At 33.5% G+C, this 24,093-nt stretch overlaps 1 protein-coding gene across 1 annotated transcript in view; it reads left to right on the top strand.

Moving 5' to 3' along the window:
- LOC106106175 (deleted in malignant brain tumors 1 protein-like) overlaps positions 1-23,876 on the top strand; it is a 169,750-nt gene extending 145,874 nt beyond the window's left edge. The window contains exons 6-11 of the mRNA XM_013286721.1: positions 13,632-13,788; positions 14,095-14,154; positions 18,331-18,419; positions 22,086-22,208; positions 23,299-23,370; positions 23,836-23,876. Coding sequence (XP_013142175.1) covers positions 13,632-13,788; positions 14,095-14,154; positions 18,331-18,419; positions 22,086-22,208; positions 23,299-23,370; positions 23,836-23,876 — 542 coding nt within the window. The remainder of the gene's footprint in view (positions 1-13,631; positions 13,789-14,094; positions 14,155-18,330; positions 18,420-22,085; positions 22,209-23,298; positions 23,371-23,835) is intronic.
- Positions 23,877-24,093: the final 217 nt, after the last annotated feature.

The raw sequence follows: 24,093 nt of genomic DNA on the forward strand, positions 1-24,093 counted from the left end.
TATATTACACAGCGATACCGTAGCTTTTTAATAACAAAAGAATTTTTGAAATTCAATCAATAGTTTCGGAGATCAATGTAAACAATCAAATCTTTCCTCTTTATTATATTAAGTATGTTGTGATATTTAGTGAAGAGTTAAAAATTCTTTGCTCGTTAGTTCCAAAAGAGTAAAATATTTTCAGAGTTTAGCTAGTCAAAAATATATTACTACTTGTTAACTCAATATTATATGTTAACATTACGTTGTATCGAATAAATTCTAAAAAGAGACATATTTCTTTCAATTCAACAACAACCATATATCAGTTGGGGCATTTGTAGGTTTAATGAAAAAGTTCAATATATCGGCGGCGTTGGCAGCGAGCCGAGCGACTTGCAGTACTTGTGGGGCTCTAGCCGGCTGTTTGAGCTCTGTACTTTACGCACTAACAGCTGTAATGTACACTTAGACACATGTTTCTTGTGCGTTTCCACTATAGTAACACCACTAAAAAAACATTTTGAGTGTAAAAGTGTTTTTATAGTGGAAAAATCACGTTAATAATATTAAGCTTATTTGAATAATGTTTTCTTCCGTTATGTTAAATTTTCAACTATTAAGGTGGAAGTGTAAATAAGCTACCTCGTTGTTTGATAACTCTTCGTAGCCATCTACATTCATTCTTAACACTTTCTAGTTTATGTCCTCACCTCTCGTCGCATAACATGTCCATACCACCCTAACTTCTTGTTTCTTAATTTCTCAACCACTGGCGCTACTTTCAAACAGTAATAAATTCATGAGATATTAAGAATCATAATAGTTCATAACAAGTTATTCCGAATTGCCAACTCTTGGCATATGTCATTGCAGTGACGTTGTCTGCGGAACATGATAAACTAAAAACTTAAGCCAAATTTAATAAGGAAACTTTGAAAAGTTGGAAAATCCTCGAAGTTTTCCACTTAGGAGTTCTGTAGACAGCTAACAGGATAATAAGGTTTCGCGATCATAAATTTAATAACTAGGAATTCTCAGCGCCCTGAATGTTTATTTCATTTTAAATGATTAAAATTTTAGTAACCAAAAATTAAAGGAAATTATCGCATAGCTACTTTTTTATAAATCACCTTTACTGATGTAAAAAGAATGGTATCGATAATTGAGTTGAAGTAAATGCGAGAGACGTATTTAGTGTTAAGTCAAATCAAAAAACAAAACAATTCAGAGATTTTAGGATTTCATTCGCAAAGCTAATTTTCAAATTTTCAAGGCTCTTTTATAATTATGCTAATCCTGAATGAAATTATAAAAACGAAAGTTTGTTTTTCGTGTTAATTTACAGCAAAATGGTTTTAGACGGTCGCTTGGTCTAATTATAATTGCTGTGCGGTATTTGGTCAATGCCTAAATAACATTTGTCGTAATTTTTTTTTTGCGGAGTTATTACTAGATTTTAATTGTCTATTTCCACAACAATTTTCATTCGATTTTAAAAATAACTGAATTAAAGGTTCGCAATCAAAATAAGTAAAAGAAATATTTTAAAAACGGCAAAATGACGCACGCTCGTAGGCTTTAGGGGTAGTCAGGTATTACAGATTTCCGTTTGGCGCAAAAAATAGATTCCTAAAATAAATACAAATAAAATACAAATACAAATACAAATATTTTATTGGTAATCGAATTACAAGTCATACTTTTTTTTTAAAAAAAAAACAAAACCTTTACATATATTAAAAATGACTGAATAAGAATTGGGTACATAAAACAATCATGGAAGCAAAAATTCTTCGAAACTATAGAAGGCTTTTTGTATTAGCCATGACCTAAGTTTATTTTTAAATGACGCGAGGCTGGTAGCCGCTGTGACGTGGTCCGGCAGGCGGTTGTAGACGGCGGGCCCCATGACGTGCGTAGATTTTTCTGTCTTGGCGAGTCGGTGCACCACTGGAGCCAGCTTGTCCGCGCCGCGAGTCACCATCCTACAGCTGCCGGACTCCTTTTGCGTTTTAAAGTCGTGAAGCGACTGCCGTGTAAACATCGCAACCTGGAAAATCACTAACGATGGCAATGTAAGAATTTTATACGAAACAAACAACGTCTTCGCCGTAGTCGTCCGCGGTACCCTAGCAATCGCCCTAACCGCGCGTTTTTGATACTGATCAATTATAAAACAAAAAAATCAAGAGTAATAAAGATGCTATACATGTATCTTTATCCAACAAAACAAACAATACAGTACAAAGAATTTCAGTCTTTCATTAACATTCTTGAGTAAACAAAAACAAAACAAGTTGATACAGTACACGATTTAATTTACAAAATCCATTTCAAACTTGAGAAGTAATAAACGCCTTTCTTCTAATTTTATGAAATCTCTTCAAATTCCTTACACCCAATTTAAACCTCGGAGATAACTTATAATGAGTCGAGTAATTTAAATATGAAAAGAACATTTTATGTGGCTATTTATTCTAACAGCCTTCACATTTTCCGCCAGTTATTTTCTGTTTATTGTTCCAGTTTAAATATATTTTAACCTTGAGTGTAATTTCGATTAACATCATGTTTAAACGTTTTCAATGCTTATCTTGTGATGTTATTTTCAACAAGTTGTAGATTATCAGTTTGACTTGAAATTAACGTAATGGTCACATTTAATCTCAGTCAGATGGGCTTGCTACTTTCCCATCATTTTTCAATTCCATCATTTTTAGTTTAATAATATTACATTTTAACATATTTCAATTTCATTATTTTCCAACTATATTATTTTTCAATTTCATCATTTTTCATCAAAAAAGGTTATTGGTTCATAGAGTAATGAAATAATAGAGAAACTAGAAAGCATTACTTCCATTGAAAAGTGCATAAGTATAAATTCACATTGGTTATTCAAATTCCCTCAAAACATGCTCGTAGCACATTGATACATCTGAACATCACCACAGATGTGTTTCCAATTAATTTGACAACTCCCACAGGTGTAGTACTAACGGCGCGCTTGAATTTGCTAAATTAAATTCTGTTAATATTTATTTGGGAGCGAACTTTGTGATAGTTACAAATATTTGTTTCAAACTAATTAATTGACACTTGCAAATTAGGATGTTACGCTATTTCTTGTACCTTGTAACCTCCTCCTTAAATCATCTACAGTCAAAGTTAGGACATTGATGGCAACACTAAATTATTTAGTAACATTTAAATTTATACGTAAGCAGCCATTTCTCCATCGTAAGTACAACTTGCTAATACCGAAATGTTAGCGAGAGATAAAGTGTAAAGAAAACAAATAGTCTCGCATTGTATACAGCGCTCTATTGTTTATCCGACTCTGGAAACGAGACAAAGCTCTTAGACTAATCCTATTAAAATCCGGGACTCAATTTCAAGTATAACAAAACATTTCTCATTTTTTCGCAGTCATAATTAATTGTTTCATTACTTTTATAAAGTAGCAGCGGATTAGTAATTGGATTTTGGCTTAGTTCATTGTTTTTAAAAACGTTGGTATGGAATTATGAATAAATCCTTTTTGCATAATCTGTTTAAAGGTTATGAGAAAAATTATACTACGAATTTTACTTTACAGTTATCAAAATGAACTAGTTATTACAATTAGATAATACAGATTATTTCAAAGTTGTTACGCATTATCAAGTGCTTTTTTACTTAAGGAAATGTCCCTAACTCTGATTTCTATTATTCAAGATTTTTTACGTTCTTAAAAAAAAGAAAACCTCTTAAAAGTTGTAATAGCTCATTATAATTCAATTGTATTATAGCGATTTCCACGTATGTAAATGGATGGAATATAAAGTTTCAAAGTAATTATAAAGCCATCGTAATGCGAACAAAAAGGTCCAAAAGTTTTTAAAGGAATTGGACAAGACAAAGGGACGAAATGCCAAAAGTAAAATTGTTCATTACAAGTTAAGACATACTTGAATACCGGTAAATAAAAGTACCAACATATATGGAATTCTTTTGAAGTAACCAGAACAAGCAAATCGTTCTTAATTCTGATTTTTTACTTTTAATTCTTCATTATATAAAATATCTACTTTTTATTTTTATTTAATACTAGTACACTTTTTTCATCGTACTACAACTGCATAGTACTTTCAACCAAAATGTTTCATACTAAAGCAAACCCTGAGCAAGGTACAGTCGCGGAAATCTGCGGTGATTGCATCTAGACAAACTCCGACTCTTCCTACAAATAACTAATTAGATTTCAGGGAGTGGTGGAAACGAAGGGATTATAATAAAAAGATAGTAGCCTTGAACCACTAACAGACTTTTTTTGTATCGAAACATTTATAAGCAGCGATTTTGTTTCGAGTCTCATTTCAATCATGGAACACCGCCAGTTATCCCGATTGTACAAAGGTAGTTGATGCGATATATGGGTCCGTTTAATGGTAGAACTTGTACTACGGCCATCAGAGGACTAATCTGTAACCATAAAGTCAATTAATGTCGTTTTATTGCTTCTTTCATGTGCTCTATTACCTCATAATCGTTTTATGGCTCTCGCCGTATAGAGGAACAAATCGTGAGCAATGAAATGAACTTTGAAAAGCCATTCGTAAGACTATTCAGATAATTTACACATATGAACGTATTTCGTCGTAACGTATGAAGTGTAAATTATAGTTATTTGAAGGAGTAAATAATGTAAGAAAATCTCATGAAATTTGTTAACTATATGTTGGTCTAAATTTAGACGTAGGATAGTATTTGTCTAGATTTTCACGAATCTGTAATTAGTGCTAAAGCGAAGTTTTTAGCGTAGAATTTAAATAATTACAATTTTCCAAAGCTCAAACCATATTAAACGCAGGCTTCCACTGTCAAAACAAGTATAATATTTTCATTATTTTTTAAGGAAAGCCACAGTAAGTTACTGAAGCATAATGCCCACTGCAGATATTCTATTTCAATTACTAATCTTTAAAGCCATCTGCTTAGAAATCAGAACTTTACTCGATATTAATAATACTTCCGATATTCTGAGACCATAACCAGATGCTTCATTTCCTATTTTAAATTAAATCGGTCGTTTATTAATATTCGCGATATCATATTGTTATTATTTCAAAGTAATAAAGCTAGATAACTTAGAAATAACAAAGCTAATATCCATTTATATAGTAATGCAGTCTAATAAATCCATCGTTCTTACAAAGATTAATAAAAGTCATACAAGAACTGAGAAAAAAAAACCTTTTTTTGTATAAATGTCAAAACGTCAAAATAAAAAGAAAAATTCTTCTTATCTTTGGGGAATATCTTAAGTACTTTATCGTGTTCATTTTATTTGTTATTGGAACAAAATTAATGGGTGAGTAGATGTTGTCTTTTCCTTGATTGTAAAAGTACTTCCTTAATAGGCCGTGACAATTTCTATCAGGAAGTGAATAATACGGTCACAAAATTATAGAAAAAAAATATTTGCAAGAAAATAATTCATTATTTTATTTTGTTTTGTTTCGTTTACAAAACTTTATCAATTTAATTTATTGTATTCGTATAAAATATTCAATTAAACTGATATCAAATCTACGTTATTGGTTGTCGTAACCATTTCACTAATATGCATGTAAAGGTTTATATGTTTTTTTTATATAAATTTTCTTTTAATAGATACGTATTAATTTAAAAAGCAATTGATAATTTTATTATCTATATCTGTACTAATACAATAAAGCGTAAACACACACATATAATATATTTTTTAAAAATCTATTTCTTTTATAAAAAGCCCTACACTTACGACGCGCTAATGCTATGTATTTTCACGCTATTAAACTAAGGGATAAATAAATTGGAAAAAAACCTTCATGTGAAAAAGGGACCATAAACTACAAGCTGCCAACACTAAGGAAGCAAGATTATTATGGTAACGGTAATTTTGATATTTGCAATTGAGAATTTGACAACTGTAAACAATAAAATAAAGTTTTTTTTTTTATAATTTAATGCGGATTTAGCCGCACGGGAACAGTTAGTATTTTATAAAACTTATAACTTTTCTCCTCGTCATATTTAAATACACGGGAATTTGTTATTTCAGTCTCGTTATAACAAAAGCCTGAAGTTGCATCCAGCGCTGAGAATAGAGAATGCAACGTTTTCGTGTTTACAGCGGTGGAGACTTATTATCTTGTTAGTTGTCCCTAGTGCTTCTAAGTAGCAAAGTTTTATAAAATTTCCTTCCTTTACTAGTTTACCTTCTGTATTTCCCTGGAGCTATGCACTGTTATAGCGTAACTGAAATGACGTTATAAATTAAATAAAGGGAATCTTAAGAATTTTTTTTTTCCATCGTGGTTCTTAGGACTTGGAACCCGTCTAAATGGCCAACGTAGTAGACTAGCCTATAGTCAAACAACATGGTTCAATGCGAGTTCGTCTCAGTGGAATTAAGAAAAAAAGTAAGCCTATGTGTTTTTCCAGACTATGTGTAGAGCATAGTCTGAAAAACGTCTGTACTAAATTTCATCGAGACACTTCCAGCCGTTTAGGCATCAATCTAAACTTACGCAATTATAGTAAGATGTTATGTTTTGGAGTATATTCCATAAGACTTATCTAATTGTGATCACTTTCTAAGTTATTTTTCATGCAATCATTGATAGTCACAAAGTGTGTTTAAAAAAGTCTCTCGTAAATAAAATCGTAGACGAAGTTTTACCCGATTAGTACATCAACGACATTCTATGCGAAACTGAAACACTTTTTATTAAACGCCTCGAAGTTAGATAGGATTTTATCGGTTTTGGAAAACTCTGATGTAATTCCAACTTTTGAAATAGATGGTCCTTTAGTTGGTAGTTAATCTTCATTGTGGCATTTCCTTTATTTTCTTTGCCCACAACGAAATGATAAATATTAAGAAAGACAAAAGAGGTCGAGCAAGCAACTTGATTAATAACTCCAACGGTATCATAATGAAAGCGGGATGAAATTTTAAGAGATTTTTCTTTAGGACTAACACAAAAATAAAAATTCTCAAAGTAAATAAAAATACAAGAAAGTTATTTGAACAAGGAACTAATTTACAAAGTCCATTATTAAGTCGGAGAGAAATGAAACTTTCCCTCTAATTTTGTTAAGGCTGCATAACACGATAAAGTAACAATTTCTCCCTTATTTAGTCTTTAGTGGACTTGGCGGAATAAATTCATAATTGACTTATGTTTTCAATGTTAATACAATTACCATAATTGGGTACTAAAAATATCTAACTATATCTAACTACGAACTATCACGCCTTTGACTGCTTTGATTACGCAAAGACATAATTTTAATTAACTTGCCCGACGGACAGAAGTTTCAAATTTTCCTGAGTAAGCATTGTGTAAGTTCATATGACTTCATTTTGATTGCTTGTACCCTAAACGGCGATTCCCATTTCCTCATCATTAAATTCAGTAGACATTATCATATCAATAAAATATATGTTAAAGTATGGGTAAAAAATTTAAAATACAAAAAGCACATACAAAATGCAGTTAAGCAAGGTAGGCAATTTAAAAATAAATGCATGTTCTGACATTTCTTTAATTTATGCCTGCTATAGGCGTGGGCGGAAATAATTGATATCCCTTCAGCCGCAGATGGAGGATTGTTGTCCTCGTTTGCAGAAAATGGAATTTTATATAAGTTTTATTAATATTGCATGTTAAAGAATGTACAGAAATTTATCAGTGCTAGTGTTAAGAGTCCAAGTATTGCACTCTTTTAACGTAATTGTGATAACTATTAATAATAAAAAATAATCTATGAAACAAAATAACTTTTTTAGGCCAGGAGCACACCTTTAACTAAATTCTCGGACAACTGTTGTGCAATTGTTGATTGTTTCGCAGCCTATTCAACAAAATGTTTTCACAACTAAAAATCGAGTAGTGAGCGCACCTCGATAAGCTCAAATAATCAAAGCGATAGTAAACAGTTGTGCGATAGTTTAGTCATGTGTGCGAGTGCTCTTAGTGAATAGAAATAATAGAAGATCAAGAAGAAAGAAAGAATGAGGAAACAAAACACAATCACTGATTGAAACAGTGTGTTTTTAATATATCCGTAAATACACACCCGTAGTGTTACACTATCCCATAGTTTACCAGGCTTCCATCTTTTTATTCGTAAATCAGATAGTTGAAGTGTTTGCCTCAGTACGTCCCCGCTGGCTCCAGGATCCGATGCAAACATAGTGAAGTGTCGACGAACACAGCTGTGTTTGCGTTTCATTACACGCCGCCTGCGTGATATTGTACCCCGATGGTTTATTGTACACCGACATTACTTGCGGATTTCTAAAGGTATCAGTGAATTAGATTGGTACTAAATTACATGTAAGATAAACAGTTTTTAGTTTTAATTCCTACTAACAGTTCTAGTTGTGTTTTTTTTTTTGTAATATAAGGTTGCAAACGAGCAAGTGGCCACCGAAATGGAAAGCGAACGCTGCCCATAAACATCCGCAATTGCAGATGCGTTGCCTACCCTTGATTGACGGAGGAGGAGACGCACATAAAGAGGATATTTCCCCTTCCTATGCGTCTCCACCACCGTCAAATCCACTTATCCTTCCCATCCTTTCCTCTTAAGAATTTTAGTCCTTTCCCTTTCCACCTTTTCCTTAAGAGGAAAGAATGGGAAGGAAAAGTGGATTTGACGGTGGAAGAAACGCATAGGAAGGGGAAATGCCTTTTCGTGGCTTTCCTCCTCCGTCAATAAAGGGTAGGCAACGCATCTGCAATTGCGGATGTTAAAGGGCAGCGCTTGCTTTCCATTTCGGTGGATACAGGTGGCCGCTTGCTCGTTTACCACCTTATATTATAAAAAAAAGAAATCTTGTTTTTATTTAAGTCCATTGAATCCTATTGTTATTACAGCTAATTTTCTACTAAAAAAGTAACTCTAAATTCATAATCTTTTTCGTTGACCTAAGTAAGAATAGACCTTATTATTCTTTATACTTTTGTTTTTGATTTCTTAATTGATTTTTATACATACAAGTGTAGAAATACAAATTAAATTTAAACAATAATCTGCTATATTTGTGGTAACATTTTGTTGCATGTTTGCTACAAGATAACATCTAATGCGCTGAATACATTTGCTGTAACTTGCGTTAGAAGCCAGTCATTCGTACTTGCCTTCGCTAATCCGTGTTGATGCATTCCAATTATGTTCCTACGTGCGCGCCATACGTGTTCTGTATATATGGAGCATTGCATACAGAACACGAAACAATTTAACAAACGAATTCGTTATAACCACAAAAATCCCAATCAAATGTACAATCAAGGAAATTGGTGGTGTTCCAACTCAAAAGCTACAATAGTTTGAACATTCTGAAATGAGAACGAAACAAAAACTAACACCACGCATATAAATGTCTATACGGAAAAAAGTATCTTAGTGATAGCACCATTCACTGCTATCTAATTAGTTATTTGTAGGAATAAGGTAATTTTTCCTGAAGTGGAAGAGTGGTAGTAGTGTGATAGAGCCCGCTTTAACAACTTCGCACAAATGGGCCGGCTCGCCCGGTGTAACACCACAACCACACAGAAAACAGGCGTGAAGTGGGAGCAATTCCGCGTTTCGTCTGATGAGTGTGGTGCCAGAGGCCTAATTTTTGCCCCTTTCTCTTTCCACTCTTTTCTCAAGAGGATGGGAAAAAAAAGTGAATTTGACGGAGGAAGAGATGCATATTATGTGCGTCTCCTCCTCCGTTAATGAAGGGTAGGCAACGCATCTGCAATTGCGGATGTTTATGGGCAGCGCTCGCTTTCCATTTCGGTGGATACAGGTGGCCGCTTGCTGGTTTGCCACCTTATATTATAAAAAAAAGAACACGGCGGATTTCCGCGATTGTACAACACACTACTATTAAACATCAAATTTACTGTTCACAATGTTTCAGAAAGCATATCTTATTTCTACAGTTATTTCAACGTACGAGTTGCTTTGAGTTTATTTCTTTCTTTATTCGTAGTAGAAGCACGATGCGTGTACGAAATTGAACATAAACTGTTCTAAAATACGGCCGTGAACAGAGCAACGTTTAATTTTCCACAATAACAGTGCGCAGTCCGCGCAGTGATAGCATCAACGACTGCTATATTGAAAAAGTAATGAAAAACTCTCCACTGCGCTCAAAACTGCTCGCGTTATTGAAAAACTATTTCGTTTGGCTCGAGTGAATTTTGCGGTGCTTACACCTAACACATTATGTGGTGGAAACTTCACTAATGCTCTTTATAAAGTTCCAGTGCAATTATTTCATTAACTTTTATATAATAATTTAAAGTTAGCAGAAGTCTTTTCAGTATAATTTTTAATATAAACTAATTTAGAGTCCTATTGTTGTTTAAAATTTATCATAGCTTGTCTCTATAATTCATTACTAATTTTAGAAGTTTTAGAGTGTACATTTACATTACGATCACTAAAAGTTCGATAATAAAGCAGAAGTCTATTTAATATAATCTAAGTTAACTTTATAAAGGGGACATATTTCTTTTTTGTGTTTTTCGAATTACACATTTTTGTATATTTTGAAATAACTCAAAAACTACTGAGCCAATTTTAATAATTCTTTCACCATTAGAAACGCAATATCACGCGGGCAAAGTTGCGAGCAGTTTTTTAAATAAATGTATTCAGAGTCCCGTTGTTGTTTAAAGTTTATTAACTTGTCTCTACAATATAAATGAATGTTTCAGAAGATACAAGTACATTACGAATCACTGACTTCGATAATGAAGTTAATATTCAGCACATTGAATGTATTCCAAGACTCTCTTATATGTTGAACGCAGAAAACCAGACTCATATCGTTGAGAGCACTTATAATCGAGTATACTCGATAGTTGGCCACTGAATACGTGCTTATAAGATGTTAGACTTCAATTATTATGTTATTCCTTACAAAGTTGATATTTGAAAACATTCTCGAAAACCACTTGATAACATTTTTAATCCATTTCTTTATTTGATAATATTTTTTACAACATAAACTTTTTAACACTATATCACCTAGGTCTAAAAATTACTGTATCTAATCCTTCTAATACTAGAAACGCGAAAACTTAGATGGAAGGATGTATGTTTGTAAGAGTTTGTAGTCGAAACTGAACGGATCTCAATGAAATTAGCATAGATGTAGAGGATAGTCTGGAAGAACACATAAGCTACTTATTTTGCTGTCCAAGCTGACGGAGTCGCGGGCAAAAGCTAGTAAATTATAAATACCCCTACTAAACTTACTCTTACTTCTTACTAATATTATAAATACGAATGTTTGAATGGATGGATGTTTGTTAGAGTTTGTAGCCGAAACTGCCGAACTGAACTCGATGACATTTGGCACAGATGTAAAACAAAAATTCATACGCTACTACTACGCTTACTATTTTTGTTTATTCCGCACAGATCGAGTCCCGTGGGAAAACTACTCATGTAATACTTATTTGTATGATGCAATATTAATAGAAACCATATCCGCAACTAATATAAAATATAACGATAAAACATTTTAGTTCATTTCGTCCCGTAGATGTCACTTCAGTCGACAAGCCTGGAATAATCCAGTGACGCCAGTTGGATACAAATAACTTTTCCAAATGGCCAGACTGAAATGAGTCTGGGATATTTTCGTCAGGTCTCTAGCTAATAATAAAGCAGACACGGTACTGCAGATTGTCGAGATACTTTCCGTCTATAAATACTTAACTACTTTTAATGCAATTGAATAGAGAAATAACTTAGAATACTATATTTTGGTAATCGTATGTGGGTATTATGTACTTTTGGCGCAAATTATATGGTCACTTAGAATCCAATAAGTAACAGTGGTAGAGCCCGCTTTAACATCTTCGCAAAAATAGGCCGGCTCGCCCGGTGTTACACCACGACTACACAGAAAACAGGCGTGAAGTGGAAGTTCCGCGTTTCGTCTGATGAGTGTGGTGCCAGAGGCCTAATTGTACTCCTTTTCCCTTTCCTCCATTTTCTTAAGAGGAAAGGATGGACAGGAAAAGTGGATTTGACGGTGGAAGAGACGCATAGGAAGGGGAAATGTCCTCTTTACGTGCGTCTCCTCCTCCGTCATTTAAGAGTAGGCAACGCATCTGCAATTGCGGATGTTTATGGGCAGCGATCGCTTTCCATTTCGGTGGATTCTGGTGGCCACTTGCTCGTTTGTCGCCATTATTATAAAAAAAATCTAAATTTAGGTCATAGGAAACAACTTGTAATTAAATATAAGGACTTTTAATGGTAGGCTATTTTTATTTATATTTAAGAAACAATGTGTTTTGTATTGATGCTCACTTGTTCATATACAATTTATTTTTATAAACAAATGAAGAGATCTTATTTAAATCTAACTTAAATAAAAAGGAACAACGTCGTAAGCAGTTACGTTTTATGCCATCATTATGGCGAACGTTAATTCTTTTTTTATTTCTCCAAACCGCCACAGACGAACACAATTGACCAAATATTCCTTTTATTACAACTACAAGCTCAGCCCTCTTTTAGAAAAACTTATTTAAAAAGTCAACAGTCCAAAACTACATTTGTAAAATGTAACTAGATACATCACAGATTGGGTTTATTTTGTATTAATATTTATTAATTTTATTACTCGTTGATTTCTTTGTGTACTAATAATTTCACGAGCTTTTTTCTTTCGTAAAAACAATTATGTAATTTAACATTCGAAGCAGATTCTAATAATACTAACATAGTTCATGAATTTTGCGTTATTAACATGTGTCAAATGACTAAACTTAAGTCTATACTAACATAATAAAAAGGAAAGATTTGTCTTTTTGTATGCATTAAAATAACGTAAAAACTACTTCGATACGGTCATATTAAAATTTGTCTTATTTTTGGAAAGGTAATTTATCTGTGAGTAACATAGGTTATATTTTGAATTTCACGCGGATGAAGTCGCACGCGACTTCAAGTTAAAAATAAAATAATTTGACATAATGTAGCGCATTATCAGCCCACTGTTGGAGGCCTTCCCACTTCCATAGAATGCGGAATTCATAGCACATAGGTTGTAAAATTTACCTCAAGCTAAACAACGGAAGGGCTGTCTAATTTAAGCGAAATATTATGTAGTGTAACCGCAGAGAGATGACTGTTGTCAGGCTTTGTTATCTCACAGCGTGACACCATACATTTAGGCCAATTAACCCAGAAACCACCTGATCCTCTTAATTTAATATTACCAGCGGCCGCTTTATGACCGGACGGGGATAAACTCAAACTCAAGTAAATTAGATTGTTTTGTTACAACGCAAAGTTGCTGAAATATGTTGCGTAAACTTTGCATGTATGTGGCGGAGTTATAAAAATAAAAACACACGTAAACATTGAAAACGAGTTTAAAAATTAAATCAGAGTTTCGAATTTTGGTCTAAATTAGGTAAAGAAATGTTGTTTGTAATGAGTGAATTATTATTTATTACATTAACTTTAGAAAAATGTATTTTTAGTAATAAGGTACTTGAAGCCGCCATAACTAAAATGAACCAACTTATTACACAATATATTTGAATATCTAATCTGAAAAGCCTTTATAAACCAATTTTGTATTTTGCCAGGTCAATTCGAAACAGAGGGCGTGCGAGTGCCGAGTACTGAGTGTGACTACCAGTTCAGCAGATCCGGCAGCCGGCCGGCACACGGCAGGCTCTACAGTCCGCGATACCCCTCAAGTTATCCCAACAACGTGCGATGCTCATACCATTTCCATGGCAGGTCAGTAAACATAGTGTTCTTTATTCAAAAGTTTTTTTCTTGGGGAATATATTTGAAAGGATATTTTTAAAGAAACCGAAACGAACCCAATTTAGGTACGATCCTGGTATAAGTTTGGTTATCCCAGAGAAGGGTTACAGTTTCTATAAACAGGCGCTTTCTTTTACTTTACCTATAGCTACGTTTCGCTTTGGTCCGTTCGCTTTCGTGGTTGCTTGCTACAGGCCTTTGCATACTTGTGCAACTCCCTTTAATCATGAATTGAACACTGAACGTCTTATAGACTCTCCTTCTTTTCTTTTTCAGACCAAAAGACCGCGTTAAGGTAGTCTTCGAAGAAGTTTCACTACAAAAAGGCGATATAAGGTTTGTAGATTTTGATTCATATTATTGTTTACGAGCGTTAGCCCCTGACTTTGCGTGGAATAAAAAATAAACAAAAGCATATCTATTTGTTCTTCCAGACTATTCTCTACATCTATGCCAAATTTCATCGAGATCCGTTCAGCTGTTTAAGCGGCAAACTCTTACAATCATCCATCCATTGTCCTAAGATTTCGCATCTATAATATTAAGTAAGATTATAGCTACGTGTTGAAACTATGGGAAAATAATTACTTACCGTATTTATCGTTATTTATTACCTGATTATTAAAGAAAACTAGACCACATACATAGAAAAAAAACCTATTTGATCGTGTACATAACGAGGATTGCTTCATTACGTTTTATAATGAGGTTTGAATCTTGAATGGAGGATTTTTTTCTATTAATTTTAACTAAGCTTGTTCATCATTCATATCGCATTCACCTATGATTTACTAGAACATGATTTATGTGAGTAACAATCTAATTTGACACATTTTAATTGTCTTCTTACCTACTATTTAGCAAAAATATTGAAAAGACGAAAGCGTTGATAGAGTATACAAAAAACTACAGTAAAAAAGGTTATAAACATTAAAAAAATTAATTACGTTTACCTATATTACACTAAACTTGTAATTCACGTAAGGTCAACAGAAGAACACACAGAAGCTCACAGAAGCGACATAAAAATATTTAATATCATTTCTGGTTACACCAACCGGATTCGTAGTAAGATCGCGATTAAATTAGCATTCCCACGTCGACAATGCAGCCGGCACAAAATGAATTATAAATGAAACGAGCGCGCGCCGCTTCCGTTAATGAGGGCAAGCTATAAACCATATCTACTTGTTTAATTAACCGAATAATGCATGGGCGTGCCGCTTTGCGGCGGGTTGCGTTCCACCTAGTTGGTGTTAACGAGAAATATCGGTTTTGATTTACTTCAAAGTAATTTCAATTATTTATGAATTACGATTACAATAAAATCATCTTAATTTATAACTTACCGGCTGTTGCTCGCGACTATGTCTAGGTGAAATTTTAAAACATAGTCTATGTTGCTCAGCGAGAACGTAGCTTTCTTATTGTGAATGATTTTTTTTAAATTGGTCCAGTAGTTTTTGAGTTTTTTCAAAACATACAAATATACAAATCTTTCCTCTTTATAATATCAGTATAGATAAAAAAATCGTATTGTTATAATTTCCGTGAGACATTATAGTGTTACCAACGAATAAACTTGAATATGTAGTTGTTTTTCAAATAAACAAATATAATATACATCTACTTGGTACATCTTAACTAAGTTTTTTTTTTAAATTTACTAAAAGTTAATAACAGAAAGAGAAATTATTGTTGATTATTTGTGTTTATTACGCTTATTCCTTATTCTATAATTACTTAAATATGACCAAAATCAAACTCTCAGGTAATAAAAGAAAATAGAAAACTTTATTATACCAAGAAGATAATTTAAAGCAACGCCAACTTCGCATCCCTTAAGTTTAATTACTTTACTAGATGGAAACATAACAAAAGTTCCTGAGCAGCGGTAGACAGTGCGTTTATAACACGATTTTCATAACGGTTTTAATTTAAATTACTATAACAGTTGTATATAATACTGCTAGCATTTGCCAGCGACGCCGCCCGCGTTAAGTTAAAAAAGATAGTATCCTAAGTGTTCTTCCAGATTATGCTCTACATCTATGCCAAATTTCATCGAGATCCGTTCAGCAGTGTAGGCTACAAACTCTAACAAACATCCATCTAAACTTTTGCATAAATATAAGTAAGATTTTTCAATTTGATTGGCATTTTTCACAGAATATTGGTCATAAATTAAAAACTGTATATACAATAAAATCGATATTGGAATAGGCATAAATCTAAATCGGAATTAAAGTCAAACCTATTTATCCCATAGTCGAAACTAATCGTGTTTTAATCAGGATTTATCAGCCGAACAACAAAGTATTTAAGCTAGGTAGTTACACGCTCGTGTCTGTTGAGAATTTAGAACTTGGTGTACCAGGAAACAGGAATGCTGGTACACGAGAAATTATGTACCGAGTCAAGTTGATACTGAAGTAAGTAAATTAACCCTAGTTAAACTATTCGGTGCAAATGTTATTACGAAGACGGAATTAATTAAGACAAACAACCCGGACCTTTGGGTAATGACACATTGTTTGTGGTCTTTGAGGCACGCGCGTTTATAATTAGAAAGTAATAGACAAGAGCAGTTTGTAAAATAGCCCTGTAGTTAAACATGACTCTCGTTTTTATCTTGAATTTTCTTCTGAGTTATTTCTGCATCATGATCCCATATTAGTCGTATTACAATGTTAGTGTTGTTTGTTATACAAAGACCAAGCTATTGACTAATAAGAGACAAATTTGTAAAATAATTTTAACAGTGGTAGTGCCCGCTTTAACATCTTAACACGAATGGGCCGGCACGCGCGGTGTAATACCACGACCACACAGAAGACAGGCGTGAAATGGAAGCAATTCCGTGTTTCGTCTGATGAGTGTGGTGCCGGAGGCCTAATTTAAGTCCCTTTCTCTTTACCACCCTTTTCTTATAAGGAGAGGATAGGAAGGGGAAGTGGATTTGACGGAGGAGGAGATGCATAGGAAGAGGAAAAATCCTCTTTATGTGCGTCTCCTCTACCGTCGATGAAGCGTAGGCAACGCATCTGCAATTGCGGATGTTTATGGGCAGCGGTCGCTTTCCACATCTGTGGATTCAGGTGGCCGCTTGCTCGTTTGCCACCTTATGTTATAAAAAAAATCATCAACCATAACACTTATGCTATGAATGTTTCACTAAACCTTTTGGTTATTCTAACTTTTTCATACTCAGTAATATTTTAAAACGCAACACTAAATTTAAAATGATATAGTTATGTAAATTTTTCGGTTGCCAACAGATTTCGCGAAAAAACCTATCGCTTGCGTACAAACTAAATTTACATTCGCACAATAGCGTGTTGAAATGCAAATTACTGTTAAAAATACTATTTCATACCAAATGAAAAACTGCAAACAAACGCCAGTAAATTACTGAAAATTCGTGAAATGTAAAAATGGTTAGCTATGTTTAACATGAGTGAAACTAACAAAAATTACTTCTTTCAAAATATGCAATTATGTAATAAACGGATAAAACTATTTTAGGTGATCTTTGGTTTTGGTTCAGGGAGTTTAAAAATCAGAGAAAATTCAACTGAAAAAAGATACAAATCATAAAGTTCTAGTAGGACAATTCCCATTAAAACAAAACTTAAATAAAACTATGCGTTCGATTGTATACTCGTACTTGGATTGGAATTTGTTATTCATTCGATAAAACAACAACAAATCTAGCAATAATTAGCGTTCGACCTCGCGGCGTATTTTGCATTAAATGTCGTTAAATTACACCTAAACGCTCTGATTGATATATGAGCCTCGTATGCGATTATTGTACGACCACAACCACACAGCTATGGGACCGTCCGCAGCGCGGTTCACCTCGCATACAGAATTCAATTTGCTTTACATTTGGCTTATAATTACAATATACAACTGCATTAACAGTAAATAAACAAGCCGGTTTTATTAGAGCGTGCGCAAATCTGAAACTAAATTATCGCACAACTGTTTCGCTTTGATTTCTATGAGCTTATGAAGGTGCGCACACTATTCGATTCTGAGTTGTGCATCTAAACAGTTGAATTGGCTGCGAAACAATCGACAATCGCACTTTTTTTATCTCAATGACTGCTTCAACTATCATTGTCATATTTTAATTATTAAACACTAGATTTCCGCCGCGACTCCGTCCACGCGAAACTAAAAAAAACAAATGCAAATAACCTATGTGTTCTTCCAAACTCTCTCCACATCTGTACCAAATTGTATTGTAATCCATTCAGCCGTTTAGGCCACAAACTCTAACAAACATCCCTCCATCTAAACTTTCGCATTTATATTTCTTTGGTTCTTAGACGTCATAAGTTTTTTCTAAAAAAAAGTTTAAAAAGCACATTTATTAACGATGATTAAAGAATTTTCCTAGGTGCAAAGAGCTTACTCACTGATGAATACGTCAGTATAGGTAACACTTTTTATGGCTAATGACTAGCATTGTCTAACTGCATTAACTCTACTCTGTGGTTCCAGTTGTCTACAACGTGCTGACATCATCAAGGTGTTTGACGGCAGAGACACGAACGCGCCAGCAATAGCTATGCTTTGCAATGAGCTGTCAGGTAACGAAGCTTTTTTTTATTTTAAATCATGTTTCACTCTACTGACGTAAACTGTCTTTTAGTGAACATACAAGTTTTTAGAACAATTAAGATACTGATTATAAAAGACCAACGACTGAACTCTGAAACGAATCAGAAACACTTCACTTCGAAAGCGCCCGCTCTTACAATCTGATAGACGTTAGAACGTTTATTAAATTGGATGTCTAAGCGTGGTCTTTAAGACGCTGTTACATATATAAATGTCATTTCAATAATCGTTAAACGAATAAAAAACAATTTACTGTCACAATATCTCAAGTCTCAACCTTTATAAGTCGGATAAATAAAAAAGTGAAGTTACATAATATGAGATACGCGTAAAGAAATAGGGTTATGAGTCCTCCTGTACACACGAGACAAATCATAAGGAAAATAGATACAAGAAGGCAGGGAACGTGGGCGTTATAATATCTCATTGTGACATATATTAAGTACCTTTCCGACTGTTGTTACAGAGATTCCCAAGAGCAAAATACTAAGAGAAACGATCAAAAAAGATGAGTAAAAAGTAATAAGATTTTTATAAGAAATACATGAGAAAAATGTATTATTGCATTTCATTTGTTAACGGTCTTAATAAATTAACATTTACAAGTCATAGAAAGCCGCTAAGAAAACAATAAGACACATTAAATTTACTATGGAATGTCTTCTTATAGAACGTGCGTAGTTCATTGGAGTTTGTTCGCTCAAATAATAAAACAAATCAAATTAGAAACTAGAAATTTCACACCTTAATTTGAACTTAAAGTAAGTCTAATTCATTCACCTTGACATATATTTATCGCGTGCGATTTATAGCTGTACAGAAAGAGAACGTTCCAATCTCAAAAGTTGGAAGAAATATTCTCCCCGAGGTACTCGCAAAGATTCTTAGAGCAAAACTAACTTTCGTGATGAATTGCCGGTGCTAAAGCGAGTTCTGCAGCCGCGACGACAATTCGTTAGTATACCTGCGCGCTTTGTTTTGCTGATGCAATTCTTGAACTAATGGAATATTTTAGTTGAACTTCATTCATTTTGATTTACAAGTATCTAGGATATGCAAAACTATCCTCTATTTTCCTTTTAATAGCCCTTTTCCTTGTTTGGTGGATCATCCAATTATTACATTTGCTACAAAAAAAAATTTGAATTTTGCAACCTCAAATTTTAAGTACTACAAAACAAGAATACGGCGTCATTTGATATATCAGAGTTGACAAAATGTATATGTAAACGTGCAGTAATTACGTTTCAAATTAAAATCAGCAATTCTGAATCCTGAAAGCGGAGGAAGTGGTAGATATGTTGAGCCTTAATTTTACGATTGTACATTATTTTTAGTACAAACCCGATGCTGTAGGGATCATCCGCTTTAATGGATTAACGTCTCCAAAACACGAGATGCTCGAGATTAAACGCTACTTAAGATACCACGCCATCTTCCGGCCGCGGCGTTCTTAACTTTGACAATGATTAAAACGTTACCACGATACGTTACGTTTCACTCAAAAGTTTGATTACTTTAAAATGTATTGCAAGAATCTGTAGTCATATTTGAAAATGCTATCAGGTCAATACACCATTCACTAATGGAGAAGCTAAGGTAAGGTTCTATTCAGCCATTCAAAACCATTGAAACAAAACCACGTTCCAATTCAAACGAATGTTTTGATGAATGATAGTCAGTTTCACCAAATGGATCAATAAAATACACATAAAATAATAATCCTTATATTGATAACAATATAAGGGTCCATATACGCCTTTGCCTTTATAAACAAAATGTAAAAGATCCCAGACTGTAAAAAGAAGCGGCCATTCCAATTTATTACTTAGGGACTGAAAACCCTTTATTGTTGACACAATTCGGGCTTTTTACGAAGCAGAACTTGTGGGTCTTATTTGCACATTCAAGTCTTACAATGCGTAAGCCACAAAACTAGAGACATTGTTTGAATACAGAAAACCTGAGAATTAGGTATTGGAGGTGGCTTCTTGCAATCACAGCGTATCGTAACTGGGACAATAACCGACAGGGTTGCCGCTTATATCTCTATCTATTCAATATTCTTTGGTCAAAAATATAGACCTACTCGTAAAAGACGAGGCTTACGGTGCTAAACTTATGCTGTGCATCACAATAATAAGTCTACCCTAATAATCAAATAAGTGAACCACCTCGATAGGGCAAACATCTTCATCAAAATAAGAGAGATAATACTATGTTTTTATGCTGATGAATAGAAGAGTATAAGGTTACCCGATCTTCTCGCGTTGGTTTACAATAAAAGATAAGTAAAGTGGCAACCCTGAAACCTTAAGTTGGTGCTACTTTGTGGCGACATTATTCATTCCGAAAAGGACCAGTGAGTGTCAGGTAGTTGGTCGTGGAGAATCGATAGTTTACTTATCAACACGTGCAACATTCATGCAACATAATTATATAATATGGTTTCAGTAAAGTATTCATGAACCTTTAAATTTCATAAATCCAATAAAAAATTGGGAATTAGTTTCTAGATAGTTTGACATTTCTTTATTCTTTTTTGTACTTTTTATTAAGATTGTATTTGTTCTGAACTTCTGATAGTGATGCAAAGGTTACTCTGGTTCACTTTTTAATCGAGTTCTTTATTCTTTGTTTTAACGTGTTCTGAATTTGATACAAACATTGCTAAGCCGTAGATCTTTGACCTATAGGATGCCGTTTAAACTTATTTTTATTGACATTGGTTAGTTGTTTTCGTACATTGGATTATGTTTCTGCTAGGTATTTTTTATTGTCTCTTCGCAACGATATTAATCACATTTATGATTACCTTAAAGACTCCTGGAAAACTTCAATCTTTATAGCATCCGTCACAAATGTGCAGCCGTTAGAAGTAATTCATAGTTTATATCTCTTAACATAAAATATTTCTTTGCAATAAATTCTGTACATCAAATCAGATTGAAATCAATTTTGAATTTCTTTATTACTGTTCAAATTTTATGTGTAACAAATCACACATATCAAATTTTTATATCTAGTATCGTAACTGGATATATTCATTGAAACAAATATATCCAATTGTATAAAAATAACGGTTTCAGATACATTTAATATGTATTTGTTTTATTTGTCTCGACCTTTTTGTCCATGATGGATGTTATATTCTGTAAATAAAGGCTTTTATTTTCCGCTCGTCTATAACATAGAAACAATCTGGTATCAAAGGAATAAACTTTGTGCGCTATTGGAATGCTATAAGTTTACTATAGTTCAGTTCACGGTCCGCCATTTGCAGAAATGGCTTTGTCAGCGTTCTGCGTTAGGAGCTTACTGAGCTAAGTCAGGTGAACGGATAACGACTCCGGCGATTAAGGTCTTTGTGGTTCTGAAGGCCGACATTACGAGAAATTACCATTAAGTTCCTATAACTAGAGTACATGATCATAAACTCTTATAAAATTTCTGTAAAAGTCATATCCTAACAAGAAAATCACAATCGTCTTCTGAATGTAAGGAACACTAAATTTAACACGAGCAATGCAATATATTGCTTCTAAAGGATATCAATGAATCAGAAATCAACCAAAAAAACATTATATATTTGTATGACGAGTATTAATTTTTTATATTTCTTCTATCTCTTTCAGGTTATGAAGTCCTCTCGACGGGACCATATCTCCTTCTGCAGTTCACCGCTAATTCCGCTACGCCGGGCCAAGGCTTCGCGGCCACTTTCCATTTTCAACCGCCACCGGATTCTACCGCTGCAGGTCTGTTAATGCCACAAATTTAAAATGCAAACAATTCTAAGCAATTGGATTGGTAATAAAAGAAAGAAAGTTAGGAATAAGTCAATTTCTGTTGAATCCAGATCACCAGGTTTAACAGCGCTAATAATAACAAAACCTTAATATTGTAACATCTGTAATAATAAGATGTGATAAAATCGTGTAGGAAGTTAGGAAGTCATTTCCATGAAAGTTTGATCAGACCATTTCGGTTATTAGGGCGAGACCTTAGGGATTATCGCAGATACAACATAAGCAATTATTAAACTTAGATATTATGTACATTACATAAACTAACATCGCCTATTTAGAGGAAGAAGATATAAATAAGAAAATATTAAGATTGATTGATGGGTACAATGGTAGAGGAAGACTGAATAAAGAATGTATGAAGGAGGATATGTTAGAGAAGGGAGTAAATAGACTGCTGATAGAGATGTATGGAGTAGCAGCATATACTGTGTCGACCCTCTGTAAGCAAAGAGCAACTTGATGATGATAATGTACACATAATTAATTAAATGGTAGCAATAGTAGCTTTGACGTATGTACTTTTTGTATGTATTGCAATTTTGGTTCAATATTCTTTAGCAATTTCTAAGCTGTATTTTGTACATTAAAACTAACTCGTATCTTTGTATACGGTACCAATAAAACTTAATTAGCTACTTCATACAACGAGGTCCCGAACTATGAATAGAGATATTGGCCAAGTTCCAGAAGGCTTTTGGTTGCTCACTTTGCAGCAAATATCTAACGTAGTTGTAGATTGAAATAATTTGCAGTTTAAGTGCACCCGTAAAAACATAAATGTAACTTTGTGAAAAATCAACGTTTCTATTTTTTTGTAATCTGAAACTAGAAAATAAAAGTCCATAATATTATTTAAAAAGTGACATTAGCGCCATCTACTTTTGGTATACAGATTTCCTTGCGAGTTTTCACAGTTCAGTTTTGATGTTTTGCCATAAGATGGCAGTAAAATAAAATTGAACAGCGCCATCTAACGGGAAAGAGTGAAAATAATTTGTACTTGTCGTTTTCCACATTCTCACTAGATGGCTTCTTTCAGATTCCGATCGTCTGCTAAAGCTCAGCTTCGGGAAAGCTTTCGAGTCTCTGGGACCAGAAGTAAGCGCCACAAGTAAGTGACTAATGTTTTCTTTAGAGTAATTTCTCAGCGTAAGCGTCTTCTTCTACGTTTGAAGAATACGGTTAATAAGAGAAGAAGCAATAATATCATTCAAAATGGTAAAAGATAATACAGTACCTATGTTGTAAGGTTTATTATAACATCTATATCATCCATACTACTATAATAAGGCGTAAACACACCCTTCTTCGTGGCGTAAGATGTCAAAAATCACAGCATATTTTTGATTAATTATTTCTTTAATTAAAAGCCCCACACTTACAACACGCTTTAGGCTATATAATTTCACGATATTAAACTTAAGGGTTAAGTAAATTGGAAAAAACCTTCATCCATAGTCCAAGTCTATGAAATGCATTCGAATAGGCCAATGTCCAAAAAGAGACTTAATACAGGCTAATACTGATTATATGCCTTAATTGACCACTGTTAAAAATAACCTATACGTGTTTACAGGTACAAATTTTAAATTACATCTCATTAAATTGGTCCCATAATGGCAGTAGATATTTCATTTACACAGAGATAAATATGATATATGTCATTATTACACGCAGTTACAAATAAAGTCATTCATTAAATTTTATTTGTTCATCAAAAATTTTAGTGCAGTTGGAAAATTTATTGCACGACCTCATTTAGTAACGAGAAAACTTTATCAATCCCACATTTTTATATATTTGAATGTATACTTTACATTCTATTTATCTTAAG

This window comes from Papilio polytes, unplaced genomic scaffold (genome assembly GCF_000836215.1).
Source record: "Papilio polytes unplaced genomic scaffold, Ppol_1.0 DF822289.1, whole genome shotgun sequence".
Classification (NCBI taxonomy): Eukaryota; Metazoa; Arthropoda; class Insecta; order Lepidoptera; family Papilionidae; genus Papilio; species Papilio polytes.